The sequence below is a fragment of the Sinohyriopsis cumingii genome, chromosome 4, assembly GCF_028554795.1.
Source record: "Sinohyriopsis cumingii isolate HCF-2022 chromosome 4, ASM2855479v2, whole genome shotgun sequence".
Lineage (NCBI taxonomy): Eukaryota > Metazoa > Mollusca > Bivalvia > Unionida > Unionidae > Sinohyriopsis > Sinohyriopsis cumingii.
In genome coordinates, this window is record NC_142964.1 from 94976037 (window position 1) to 94991449 (window position 15413).

The window sequence follows — 15413 nt, forward strand, 5'->3', positions numbered from 1 at the left end:
AGGAAGATTGTTTGAGCAAGGAGACATTTGTATTCTGATTTGAATGACAAGAAAAAGCAACAATTTTGTCAGTTGAATTGGGATGTGACGACTTTACCACAAGTAACGGATGGTTGCACAGATTTCAAGTGCGGCACAATATTAAGTGTTCTGTCCTTAGTGGAGAATTAGCTGATGTTAATAATGAAGTTGTCGAAGATTGGAACAAAAGACTAAACGATATATGCAGGGGATATGACAGCAAGGATATTTTTAATTGCGACGAGACTGGTTTGTGTTTTAGACTGTTACCAACAAAGTGACAGATGATGTGATCTGTAACATAATTATAAAGACAGTTTTAAAACTATATCAATGGTTATTCATAGCATTCTTTTGAAAATGATGATACAGTTTGTTTTACATTTATTTCACAACATGCATGTGATTTTTTAATGAAAATATTAAATGTTTTAGAATTAAATGTATTTGTGACTTTCTTCATATGTATTTACTATTCACATTTGTCATCCCCCTCTAGAAAGGCCACCCTCATTATAAGGCCACTTCCCTGCTGCATTAGGGGTGGCCTTATAAGAGGGGGACTACTGTGTGTGTGTGTATATATATATATATATGTGTGTGTGTGTATATATATATATATATATATATATATATATATATATATATATATATATATATATATAATTCTTTAGAATTATAGGTTTGAAAGGAAACAAAACTAATTTATGTTCATTTTATTGTTTCCATGTAGCAACATAATGCAGGTCAGCAAAATAAAGTTAGAATTTTTATTCTGTATATTGAAATGACTTTACATGCCAATTTGTATAAATATAATCAAACTTGTTTCATGTGATACATTTTGTGGTTTTGTACACAATCATCTTTTCTGACATTGATGTTTTGGAGAGTCTTGAAAGAGAAACATCTTTAGATTTAGAAAATGCATGTTTTACAATCTAAAATGTTCTTTTATTCCATTCAGTAATGGTAATATGTGAACCTTGAAAAAATTAATTTCATCCTGGAAAAACCCTGAAAAGGACCTGGAAATTTATCATTAGAAAAGTATGGGAACCATGAGATCAGTAAAATTGCTTTTTAATAATTAATCAAAACTACATTAAAATTGTCTCCAAACTATGTTATAAATGCTGATTACAATCGAGCTTTCAGTATGATATGTTTTTGAGGGAAAAAATAAGATTAATCAGTAGTTTATCATGTCATACTCATTCACATATGTGATCAATGCTAGCAAAGGAACCAGCAAAAGGCATACTATGTTCATGAAAGCTTTGTTTCTCAGATAGGATTCATTATGGAAAAGTGAGTTTCCACATTTGTAGTGAAGATAAAATTACATAATTGACACTTAGTGGTTTGATCAAGGGTGAGCAGAAATTTTGTTATAACTTGCAATGATGTCACAGCATAAGTATTTTAGATATACAACAGTTTTTTTTAAAAAATTGGGTTTCGATATTGTTCTTCTAAATTAGTGTCACTTTTTAAAATAAAGAATCTTGTTTTATTCTGTATCTCCTTGGCCTAGTCATACCAAAGACTTATAAAAATGGTACTAACAGCTGCCTTGCTAGGCACTCTGCATTAAGAGGTTAGCGTTAGGACTGGTCAGCCTGGTGTCAGGATAATGTGACTGGGTGGGACATGATACTACATGTCTGTGGCATAATGCCCCTGTGCTAGACATCACTATAAACTGTAACACTAGAGACGTCGTAGTGATATGACTGATTTTGTTTAAAACTACGTTATAACACTTATTATGAATCTACAGTAACACTAGAATGTTGTAAAAAGTTAGTGATGTAATATGCAGTGATTTTGCTGGTACATGCAATGCATGTTGAAACCACTTGAGTAATATTTTAAATAATCATTCAGAGATTGGTTATATGAGAAAGAAAAGATGAATTTTTACTATAAAGGGAAGAACTTCATTATAAATGCTATTTATTGGCAATTATTCCCAATGCAATTATTCAAAAAGGATTTATCCTCTTAAACTGTGCCCTTCCTCCTTTCACACTCTATGTCCTTCTGTTAATTAATTTTTGACAAGTCCTTCAGTAAGTTATTTATGTTGTGGTCAGTATTCTTAGATCCCATTGTACATGAATTGTCAAGGGAGAGGTATACTGACCTAGAGGTGCTTTGGCATTAATAATTTTGTTTACATTATTTTTTGCTCTGCATTAGAAACAAATTGCAAATAGTCTAAAGTTCATTGTTTATAGAGTTTATAACATACATCATAGCTAATTTTGTAGGCAAAGCATACTATTCTCTGAAACTTTTCTTGGTAATCCCTGTTTTGTTTCTTTGTTCAGTTTTAAGAGTTACAATATATAATTCATCATTATGTATACTTTTTCATTCTCATGAAAAAAAACATTTCAGTCTGCAGGGCTTGCCCTTGTACACATCTACAGTCGCCTGACAGCTTCAAATGGAGATGAGGCATTGCCACTGAGTTCAGATATCTTTAAAATGGTGGATGGTGCCTACAAGGAACCAGATACAGCTCTCTGGCAATTCTACCTCACTAAGTAGGTTGCTTCTTAAATAAATCCACATTCTTTTCTTCCTTGCCTGCATTGTTAGACAAGACAGTTATTTTGTTTCCAGTGGTGTTGATAGCATCATTAACTATTTTAAAATAATTTTACAGAAGATATGGTAAGTCCATGTGTGATAGCTCTATTTGCAAAGAAAGAGTACAACCCATATTTTACATTTGATGATGATTTTACATTAATTGTTCTGTGCATACTCATTTGGTCAGATGCAGCTTTCATACATGAGATTAATAATGTTCAAAGTTGTAGTCTGGGCTTACATTCATTTGGTTAGGTCATGATCCAATGTATTAGATTCATTTTTTTTTTGTTGGTGCTATAGCAATAAATTGAAAAATAAATCTTTAATAGCATGATTACATGCAGGAATATCTCACATTTGTTTCCCCTACAACATTGTCCATAAAACTAACCAGGTGATTGTGCACACTTAACTTTGTAAGTAATTGAAATTGGAAGATAATTGAAAATAAGGCTGTTGTCAGTTCATGCCTAGCCAGGACACTTTCTTCTCCAGCCCCATCAATGAGAGAGCCCTGACACAAGTTCAAATTCCTGTTACATTACTCTCATTACCTTAAATCAGGGGTCTCAAATACTCAGCCCATGGGTGCTGCAGCCCGCCAAGCTGTATCCTGTGGCCTGCAAAATGATTGGCGTCACAAGGTGTCATGAGAGACAACAAAGGTGGTGCAGCCCTTGGGCCATCAAAAATGCCCTCATGTGGCCCTCAGGATGGTTTGAATTTGAGACCCCTGCCTTAAATCTTTGGAGACCCCAAGTTTCTTTACACACATTTTGTTTTCTCAGAACACTGCATTTTTGAACTCATGTTTAATTGTGGTTGGTAATTTTGTTCTTGATCCTAACTTTTGGACACACTAAATACGGTTTGGATGATGAAACAGAAGAGTAATTTGGTTCAATACAACATAACGGTATTTGAAAAACCATGATTATGTATGCTGCAATTAAGAGACTGTCAGGAATTTCCCTTTTATGATTATCCACCATTGTTTTATATTTACATCATATGGAAAAATTAAAGTCCAAAGATTTATTTCATATATAAGTATTATTAACTCAACTGGTCATAGACCATAAGGGCATGTGTGATGAACTGTCCATCGGTCCATTTGAAATAGTTATCGCCACTACTCCTAAATTACTTGGAGGATTGCCATAAAACTTTCAACACATTTATCGCAAAGTCAAGTCGGTCTTAATGAAAATGGTGTAATATAGCTTCAACAGTAACCGTCTAGAAAATATTGTTATCACTACTCCTGAATGGATGGTCAAATTAACAAGTGGTTGCCACAAAAATAAACATCTATGATGTTTAATTGGTCCTAAATGTAAAGGTGCCAATCTAACAAAAGTACAGCCACCCAGGCAGCCATTTTGAAAAGATTTATCACTACTCCTCCTGAACAGGTGGTCATATCAACATTGGGTTTTTACCAAAAGATTTTTTAATGTCTGGTTGGTCCTAAATGGCATTAGGTTTTCTGGATGGTCCTAGAAGAAAAATATGCCAGTCTGACATCCAGTATTGCCACCATGATGGTCCTCTTGAAAATCTTGTTATTGCTCAAAAATTTCAGAGATGGTTTCAACACTCAGTAATTAAATAAAATAAATGGTGTTATTTTAGATTTCTGAAGAAAGAAAAAAAAACATACAGTAGAGCATCAATTCTGAGTCTTGTTTTCAAGTTAACATTTATCAATGGATACAGTCCAGTAGAAAATTCGATTGGTTGCTGTCTTTAAATTAAGCACAGCATTTTCTCAAAAGATAAATTGATAAAACTTCCTGATATAATTTTATTAAATGTAGAAAATAATTTAAACTATTTATGACTCATCATCAGCTTAAGATGTTTGGTCCTTCCCAAATTGCACTATTCCTTGCTATTTATCATAAAAAGCCTTATGCAGAGTATTCATTGGATGCATTAGTGAAATATTGTTAATCATTCCAAGAAAATTGGTTTAGCAGATTACTAACTTCATGTAACATTTATCTTTACATTTGCCTAAAATTTAGGATGTTTTAAGATCCTGTCCTCATCAGTCAAATTAATGTTCTGCTGCTCTGTTTATGTACTTAATGTTAGTTTTATATATTTATCACAGAGATCTGTTTCTTCGTTATTCAGAGAGAAAAATAATGCAACATTGATACTTAAAATGCGAATAATGTTCATCCTGATGTAGACACTTCTTCAGCAATAGTGGGTTCGATCCCCAGCCGAGTCATACCAAAGACTTACAAAAATGGTACTAACAGCTGCCTCACTTGGCGTTCAGCATTAAGAGGTTAGTGTTAGTGTTACGACTAGTCGGCCTGGTGTCAGGATAATGTGACAGGGTGGGACATCATGCTACATGTCTGCGGCATGATGCCCCAGTGCTAGACATCACTATAAACTGCCACACTGCAGACATCATAGCGATATGACTGAAATTTTTTTAAATGCTTCGTTAAAAATCAAAATCACATCACATCTTCAGCAATACTCATACCTCATGTTCATAGCATGTACTGCTTTATTAATGGTTCATTACTACCCAGATAAGACCGCTCTATGGCATAATGGTTAGAGCATCCACCTTGGATGTGGGTGGTCACAGGTTCAAACCTTGGCTGAGTCATAACAAAGATGCATACAAAATGGTGCTAACAGCTGCCTTGCTTGGCGCTCAGAATTAAGAGGTTAGAGCTAGGTCTGGTTGGCCTGATGTCAGGTTAATGTGAATGTGTGGGAAATGATGCTACGTGTCTGTGGCATGATGTTCCAGTGCTAGACATCACTATAAACTTTCACACTGCATTCATCGTAGCGATATGACTAGCTTTTTTTAAAAAGCTATGTTAAAAATCCAACGCACACAGACAGACACACATACACCACCCAAACAATGATTGGTTAATTATGAATTTTTAAAAATGGCAGTGCCCTTCACAGAATTTCATACTTGAAACTATCACAGAGGAAATTTGAACTAGAGAGAAATATATCTTAGAAATTTTATCAGGGATCGTCCTGGGCTTCACCAGTGTTGCAAATTGCGATTTTTTTCCCTTATTGGCGACAAAAATATCCCATCTGGCGATTTTTTTGGCGACATACTTTTTGGTTATTTAATTTGTACATACAATCATGGATTTGGACTGGATAAATTAAACGGGAGAACGAAAGGAAGCCACAAACTTGACTAAGCAATGCATTAGAATCAATCTGTTACACAAACAATCCTTTGTTCGTATTGACGACCCCATCTTTACAGTGCATTGTTACATCATAATCTGCTTATGCTGACATCTGGGCTGAGTACTGTATGCTGCGATAGTCAATCATGCTACCACACTATACCTACAACTGACCGACTTCTGAAGACGCGAATAGAACAGATACAATTAATTGTATGGCTAATCCTTCTGTGGGTTTTTTTTTTTTTTTTTACATATACCAATACAATAGTTTCGCTGAACCTTTATAGAAAACCGATAACGTTTGAAGTACCCACTGTGTATAAATACAAAGCATATGGAAAAAATCTCAATCACAATTATATCTGTCGCCAGTGCAGCATTTTACTCATTGATCTTTTCCTTTTGCCATCAATTCTGTGTTACGGCTGCAGAGACTTTAACTCCGCAACAAGAAATAGCACAAAAAAACCAAACAGTTTTGCATAATTTATAATAATTATTTATTTCTCAAAACACAGGAGTGAAAGAATCCCTAAATTGGGTGTGAATTTATGCTTATATATACGGTCCAATATTGCCAGGTGTTGACTCGTGTAAGTTTCATTCATGGGAATGGAGATCCTATTTTGCTTGTCGAGAAAATTTATACAGCATTCAGTGATCATTCTTGGGATTTAGGAAGCAATTCACTACAAGCTTTGTGAAGCTAGCCATAAAGGGGTGGGGGGTGGGGTGGGGCTGCTGATAGCTACTGGTTTCACCTGTCAGCACTGTAGACTGTGAACGTGGATTCAGTAAGATGAACCTCATAAAAACTGACATCAGAAATAAGCTCTGCATCTCATCTCTTGAGAATTTAATGAGAATCAGCATGTACAGATGTGAAAAATTAGACTTTGAAACTGCATTCAACAAGTGGGCAGTCCTAAAATCGCGACAGATCATGTAACACTTTGTAACATTTTGTTAATGCTTGTTGTAATTAAAGTATTAGCTAACCCATCTTTTGTAATTTTCATTGCCTGTTACATTAATAGACTAAATTTTAACACTTGGAAAAATGTACACTACTTGTTTTGGCGACACTTTTTGAAAATTGGCGACAAAATATTGAGGTTGGCGATTTTTTTGGCGACAGCTTTTTAAAAGCCAGGACCATCCCTGTTTATGAAGCATTAGTCTCTTTCTAGCTTCCTGGAAATTGTTTAATCTTTTGCACAGTGTGATGACTGTGTATGGCAGTTCAGACAGATGAACTATTACTTTACTGATATTGACAAACTGCTGTTTTATGTAATTTTCTGTTTGGAAATGGTGTATGCATATATATATAATGGTATTATTTTATCTGTATTGCAACCACCCAGCCTTTTGTGTTCAGACAGTTTTGTTAAGAATTATTTTCTTTTTCCCCAAGTTTTTTGGACATTAAAAATTACCTTTCCTTGCCATCTGAAGCATGGGGTAAAATGACAGTTATCACAATAATGAACAAGAAGACTGAATATAAATGTTGGTATTTTGAGATTGAACAATACACCTGTGGAGTGGATATCTGGCCATTGAAATGAGGTTAAGCCTCAAGTGTGCATTACTTTGGATAGTCCTGAACACTGTATATGTATATATACATTGATCATTCGCATCTGATGTCACAGCATCTGGAATGAAAAGATGGGATGACCTCTGATGAGGGTGTTAAAATGATAGAAATGCATAAGTTTGATTTTGGGCAAATGTGATTTCTCTTGTGATTGACTTTTCCAGAAGGGAACCAGTGTATCTGTTCATTTGTGTACTTTATAGTTTTTCATGTGCAGATGCACTTGTAAACACCAGTCAGTCAGTAAGTCCATTATTTAAGCAGTTATGCTGAAAGAAAAATTAACATGGAGTGGGTTTGTTTTTCAGATCAATAAACAAAGTGGTTTATGACCTTTTCCAGAAATGTCATTTGTTGTGGGGTTTAACGCCATTTTTCAGCACACGGCCAGTATTAATGGTGGAGGAAGAGCCCAGGAAAACCCCAGGAAGAACCACCGACCCACAAGAAGCTACTGGCAAGCTTTCTCACATACCCACATTAGCCGAATCCTGGACTCGAACCCATGCAGACAGAGGTGAGATGGTAGTGATCTGTAACGGAGAGCGCTTTAGACCACTCTGCCACTGGGGGCCCCTCCAGAAATGTCAAAGATAGATTGTTACGTAAGGTTGAATGTACCTCCCTCAAAAAAATGATGCTTGATGGTGTTGTTGTTGTTTAAGCATAATCAGTTGTGTGACGTTGAGTATAATAAATTGTTTGACATTATTTGGTGCACATATTTATATTTTGAAAATGTTTCAGTATGAGAAAGCAAATGTTTTACATTGTTTGAACACTTCGCAAGGAATTTAAATCAGCAGATTTATCTTTCTACTTCAAAATCTTCCTAGCAACAGATCATTAAACCTTACCAACCACAGAGCTGCCAAGTGTCCCATTTTTTCCATATATGTCCCGGTATTTTGGACCCAAATATGGCTGCTTGTTTTTCTTGTTAAAATCTGTTTTTTACTAACAAAAATTAGATTAAAAATTTCCTTGCAATTTTCTGTTTATAGCGGGCACCAGGTTCCATTCTGAGAGCAAATGTATTGCATGGATATAGGGATATGAATTCTAAAATACCATTGGTTCGTTCGAAATCGAGGCTATGCCAATCTTGACCCACCATATTGGATTACGCAAACAGTTGCTGCTATCAATGTATCTCTTCTTCGTAGTATTCAACTTTTAATCATGTCACAAAGGACAGCAGAAGATTCAGAATTTTCTCCAGCAAAGTAAAGAAAACAGAACTGGAAGGACAATTTTGTCATCCTGTTTAGATTTGTGAAACCATCTAGTAATGAAGAAAACCTTGTGTTTTCAAATTGCATAATTGTCATTTTGCTATTGGGCATGGGGGCACCAATGACATAAAATAGCTTGAAAAAGCTAATAAACATCAGCTTGCTGCTTCATCAACATCTCAGCCTGAATTTGCAATGTTTATAAATGCCAGAGAAAACCTTGATGAAATTTGATCAAAATTTGGTAGATCAAAAGTGTTGCTGCTGATTATTACTAGTGTGCTAGAAGGAAAACAGTTCAGTAAAAAAAAATCACAGAGTTTAGGTCATCAGTGAAAGATGTTACATTGGAATTGATAATGATTGAAAAATACGTATGGAAAAAACTCCTATAAACAGCCAGTGTTGAAGTGTGTGTTGCATTCTTGCACCTTCTGAATAATCACCCGAATGGAAGAGGGGACCCATTCATAAGGTGCAAGAGTGCAACACATGCATCTTTGACATTAAATAATTAAGTAGGTTACTTTACTGATGGTTTTATAGATGTTGTAAATAGTTAGATATGCATTAAATTGTAAAAATCGGTCAGTATTTTATCACTCTGGTGTTGGCAGCTATGCAACCACATGTGATCCCAGTATTTTTTCTCTGTTACAGATTCCTTACAGCCAATGTAGACTATGGATTGACATTTTTCCTTGGAGTAGCTCTAATGGTCAAGTACCTTTTCTTCGATGGAGATGTAGAATCGGAAGTTAAACAGCAGCTAGCCATGCAGAATATGATGACTGATACATTGCAGTCTAAGCAGAGTTGTACCAGTGATGGCAAGAAATCAGTGGAATTTGAAAATGGTATATATGTTATTAGTCTTTTCATATTTTATCCATTAACTTTTTAAAGAAAATGGGGCATTATATAGTCCTGCCTATCTTTGCTTTTATGCAGAATTGACTATCAAATTATAATTAGCTCTGACCTGATGAACACGGATAAAAGGTCATGTTTACCTTTTTATTAGCTCTACTGGTCAGAGGAGGTTATGGGTTGGTCTTTGGTCGATCTGTCTATTAGCACAAGTTTGTTATTGCCACTCCTCCTGAACTATTTGAAAGATTGCCGGAAAAATTTACCAACACATTCATTGCATGGTCTTGTTGCCCCAGAATAAAAATGGCATCACTCTGAAATCTAGTTTGGCTTCCACAGCAGCTATCTTAAAAATTAGGCTATCTCTACTTCTCAAAAAAAAAATATGGTCATATCAGCTTAGGTTTTCATTGAAAGGTGAGGTCTATTTGGCCCTAAGTGAAAATGGTCCTGATCCAATGTCCAGTATAACCACCATAGTGGCCTTCTTGAAAATCTTCTTGTATCTGCTCCTCCTGGATGGATAGTCATATCAACATGGGACTTTAGCTTAATGTTGGTCCAAAATGAAGATGGTGCTGATATGTCCAATATGGCCACCAAGCCACCCATAGGGAGAAAACTTGTTTTCATTAGCTCCTGAATGGAAAGACTTTTACTGTCTTATTGGTCCTAAACAGAAAATGAAAATGGTGCTTATTTGATATCTACTATGGCCATCACAACAACTGTCTTGGAAATCTTGATTTTGCTATTTCTGCTCCCGGGTTTTTTTAAATGTCTTGTTAGTCTTAAATGAAAATGGTGCTGCATGTACATCCAATATGGCTGCTACTGTGGCCATAATGAGAATATTTTTACCAGTACTTCTGAATGGATGGTTATGTTATCATGGGCTTTTTACTAAAAGACTTCTTTATGATGTCTAGTTTGTTCTACCAGAAGATAGTTCTGCTCAGATATCCTCTATTACCGCCACAGTGGCCATTTTGAAAATCTTTGAATCACTACTTCTCCTGAATGGATTATCATATAAGCATGGGTTTTTCACTGAGGAACCTCTCATGATATCTAGTTGTTCATGAAAATGATGCCAATTGGACTTCCAGTGTGGTTTCCCTAAATGTGATCTTGTTAAATAATAATATTGTTACTTCTCCTACATGACTGACTATATCAACATTGTGCTTTCACCAGACGACTTTTTCTGATGTCTGATTGGTCCTAAATGCAAATAATGCACATCTGATATCCAACATGGCCACCATGCCAGCCATCTTGAAAATCTTGCTATTGTTACTCCAAAGATGTGTAAAGCCATATCAGCACTTATTGTAATGTCTTCTTGGTCCTAAATTAAAAAGTCGCTTATCTGAAAATCTTGTTATTGTTACACCTCATCATTTTGATATGAGATTTTCAACAGAAGAGTTCTTATGGTGTCTAGTTGGTCCTAAATGAAAATGATGCCAACTGACGTTCAGTAGTCCACCATAGTGGTCATTTAAAATATTTTTACCTCTGCTTCTCGCAAATGGATGGATATATGAAGTACATGACAATATGTAATGTTCATTATTATTCATGTTACATATAATCCTTGAAATATGGAATGTTTATATCTCACATATAATGCTTGAATTGTGGAACGTTTATTCATGGCACATATAATCCTTGAATTGTGGAACATTTATTCATGGCACATATAATCCTTGAAATATGGAATGTTTATATCTTACATATAATGCTTGAATTGTGGAACGTTTATTCATGGCACATATAATCCTTGAAATGTGGAACATTTATTCATGGCACATATAATCCTTGAAATGTGGAATGTTTATATCTCACATATAATCCTTGAATTGTGGAACATTTATTCATGGCACATATAATCCTTGAAATATGGAATGTTTATATCTCGCATATAATCCTTGAAATGTGGAATGTTTATTCATGGCACATGTATTCCATGAAATGTGGTATGTTTATTCATGGTACATATAATTTTTGACATGTGGAATGTTTATATCTCACATATAATCCTTGAAATGTGTAACATTTATTCATGGCACATATAATCCTTGAACTGTGGAATGTTTATATCTCACATATAATCCTTGAAATATGGAATGTTTATTCATGGCACATATAATCCTTGAACTGTGGAATGTTTATATCTCACATATAATCCTTAAAATGTGGAACATTTATTCATGGCACATATAATCCTTGAGAAGTGGAATGTTTATATCTCACATATAATCCTTGAAATATGGAATGTTTATTCGTGGCACATATAATCCATGAAATGTGGAACATTTATTTATGGCACATATAATCCTTGAAATATGGAATGTTTATTCATGGCACATATAATCCATGAACTGTGGAATGTTTATATCTCACATATAATCCTTGAAATGTGGAACATTTATTCATGGCACATATAATCCTTGAACTGTGGAATGTTTATATCTCACATATAATCCTTGAAATGTGGAACATTTATTCATGGCACATATAATCCTTGAGAAGTGGAATGTTTATATCTCACATATAATCCTTGAATTGTGGAACATTTATTCATGGCACATATAATCATTGAAATGTGGAACATTTATTCATGGCACATATAATCCTTGAGAAGTGGGATGTTTATATCTCACATATAATCCTTGAAATGTGGAACATTTATTCATGGCACATATAATCATTGACATGTGGAATATTTATATCTCACATATAATTCTTGAAATGTGGAATGTTTATTCATGGCACATATAATCCATGAAATGTGGAATGTTTTTTCATGGCACATATTCCTTGATGTAAGGAATGTTCATTATTATTCTTTTAAGAGTTTTTTAAATATGGATTTACTTAGAATCTATGAAATGTGATGTTTGCCTTGGATATCAATAACAGAAAGTATTTTATTAATTGCACATGAAATAATGAAATATGCTGTTGTTGTTTTGGGTTTAATGCCATTTCTTAGTGCAAGATAGGTTATACATGGCAGCCAGTAACTGGTGGAGGAAAAGCCTGGGAGAAAATCCCAGTAAGAACCACTGACACATGCGAAGCTGTTGGCAGCTTTCTCAAATACACTCATTGGCCTAGCTTGAGACTAGAGAGAGAGGTAAGATGGCAGTGATCAGTAAAGATGAGTACTTTAGACCACTTGGTCATCAGGGTTCCCCTGAAATTTGTAGAAGTATTCTGATTAGCATTATGTCATTGGGTAAAATCAGACTTTTTATTGTATGCTTCATAAAAAGGCTGTCACTGTTTACATTTACAAAACCTGCTTTCCATTGAAACAACCAATAAAAGCACATGATAAATGATTTAACTTTGTATCCATGTATTACTCCAAATGGCTGAAAGTTAGCAAGGCAAATGATCTCCAGTTTGGAAGTATTTCATAATTGTTTTTGTTGGTGGTAAACAGAATGCTACATGTGACCTGTTCTCTGTGCTTTTTTCTACACTATGGTAGAACTGATGTAATAATGAACAGCTCAAAACAAGTGTCTTAAAAGTGAGCCTTGTAAGAACATGGTCTCTGGCAGACTCATCCAACTGCCAGTTGCCAAATTTAAGTCACATTGATATCCAAAATTGAATTGGAAGCAGTGTACTGAAATCTGGCCATCATGTGTGCGTAAGATCTCCTACCATCATGGTAGATCTTCACTAATTATTATACTATGAAGTAACTTTTGAGATGACTACTGTTGCTAGGTGCAAGACCCAAGACTCTGACCAATCCCGTTAAATGAAGTTAAGCCCCACATATTATTTTTGCATTGGAGTTAATGTAAACTGACTTCCTTATATCTGAACTGTTCATGAATTATGTTGATAGAAAATTAACAAAATGGCGGTAAATTTTCTCTTGTATATTCTAGGTGACTGTATTTGCTTGTTCTGCTTTGTCTTTGAGGTAATATTGTGGTAGTCTGAGGTTCTAAACAGTGTAGTCATGGAATACACATTTTGTAACTTTGATACAACCAACCAATGTTTAAGGGACTTTTCAGCTGGATATGGAAGTTCAAGTCTTTTTCTTGCTTTAATCTTAACATTGTCACTTATGGAATCATTAGAGTATTAGAACCATGAGTTGGTACATATTTATAGGTTACTGCATTTGTATGGGAAAATATGAACGAGTTTTTTGGATGGAATACTGCACGACCTTGGGAGTGCAGTATATCCATCTGACAAAACGAGTTCATATTTTCCCATACAAATGCAGTAACCTTTTTATTATATGCTCACTTTCTTATTCTAATATTTGCTTAATTATATAAACAAAATACACTACAAGAAACAACGTAAATGAATGTCTGCCATATTCCAAACTAAATACACAAGTGCAGATTCATCATTACACAACAACAACATTATTAATGCGCACTTAACTCCTCCCAGATAAATTTGAACTTGTCGTACACTAGACATAAGTTACGAAATTTCGTGATTATGGACTGGATTCATCTGTGCAAATTTTACATGAAATACATCGGATTGAAGCAGCGCAGGAGAAGCGTGTTTACATCTGCAAGTGTGTTTATTCTGTCATTGACTATTTGAAATCATAATGTGGGAAATATATGAAGTGTTTCAATTGCAATTATCAAAAAGATGCTATTGAATTTAATGTTAATTTCATTTTGAGTGCAGTAAGGAGGATGTAATTGCACTTAGAATATAGTCAAAATTACAGTACAATTTTGAATTTTTTTATCATGCTTGAGAACTCATGACATGGCTCATGTAATTCGGATTTGCAGAACTAAAGAAGTACCTTTTGAGGAAATTCAGAATGTAAAACTTTTAGTATATTTTTTGCCATTCTTATTACCAGTAAAGGAGACAGTTTATGCCTTTATAACTTGCATGTTATTTGTAGGTACCAAGCAGTTTTGTTAAATTTGGCATCTATCGCCAAAATCCGAAACATTGTATCAAAAAACGTTGAATATAGCAAAGCAGCTGGTATGTGGCAGTCCACAAAACATCTGCTTTAGTTCATTCAGAAACAAATTTAATCAACCAAAACATAAAGCGTCTGCTACACAAGAGTACATGATTTGTTTACAGAGTAGTTTCTAATGCACTTTTGGGCACACATGTCCTGCGCGTGAGTGTAATATGAAGGTGTGCAATATTGTAAAATACTGAATGATTCTGACAATGTAATGTTAATGGAGAAAAAAAATGAGCATATAATAATCTGTAATACAGCATGTCTTGCTGTGGTTTCGAAGGTCTTTGTTCGCTAAAAATTTGAGTGGAAGCTAACGTAAACAGGTAACTAGTCCTATCAAATAATCTAAATTATTGTGGAAAATACATTTTGTAGAATTAATTAAGAAGAAACTACTTTTCCTATCAATATATTTAATGAAAATAACCATTTTGACACAAATTGCCAGTTTTGGCATTTAAATGGATTAATCATTACATGGAATTATTTCATGTTCCAGTTGTCATGTAAAAGTTATGATTTGTTGTAGACATGTCAGCCTTACTTACTAATTTGAAAAACTTTAGTGATAGTGAAGATGGTTATAAAATAATGGGGGTCCATCAACATCAGAGTGTTCTGAAATGAGTGATTTCAGGATATTTGGTTGAAAGTTAGCCCATAGCTCTTAATTGTTGATCAGAAACTGGATATGAAATGTTTGATGTGTGACAAGGCTGGTAAAGAAAGATGTTTCACAATTAGTGAAGGTTGCACAAATTTAGGACATCAAGTCTAGCAAGACATTTAAGTTCTTTAAAACATATAGTTACCCAACAAGCACTTAGGACCTATTGTGAAGTGTTACGACTCTATGGTGTTAAACTAAGTAA

The 15413-nt window shown here is 34.5% G+C and overlaps 1 protein-coding gene across 2 annotated transcripts in view; it reads left to right on the forward strand.

Moving 5' to 3' along the window:
* The window catches only part of LOC149801707 (3-hydroxy-3-methylglutaryl-coenzyme A reductase-like), an 82569-nt gene that overhangs the window by 27871 nt on the left and 39285 nt on the right, over positions 1 to 15413 (forward strand). For both annotated transcript variants that reach the window (XM_089955986.1, XM_089955987.1), the window contains exons 9-10: positions 2428 to 2576; positions 9327 to 9523. In XM_089955986.1, the coding sequence (XP_089812112.1) occupies positions 2428 to 2576; positions 9327 to 9523 (346 nt within the window). The remainder of the gene's footprint in view (positions 1 to 2427; positions 2577 to 9326; positions 9524 to 15413) is intronic.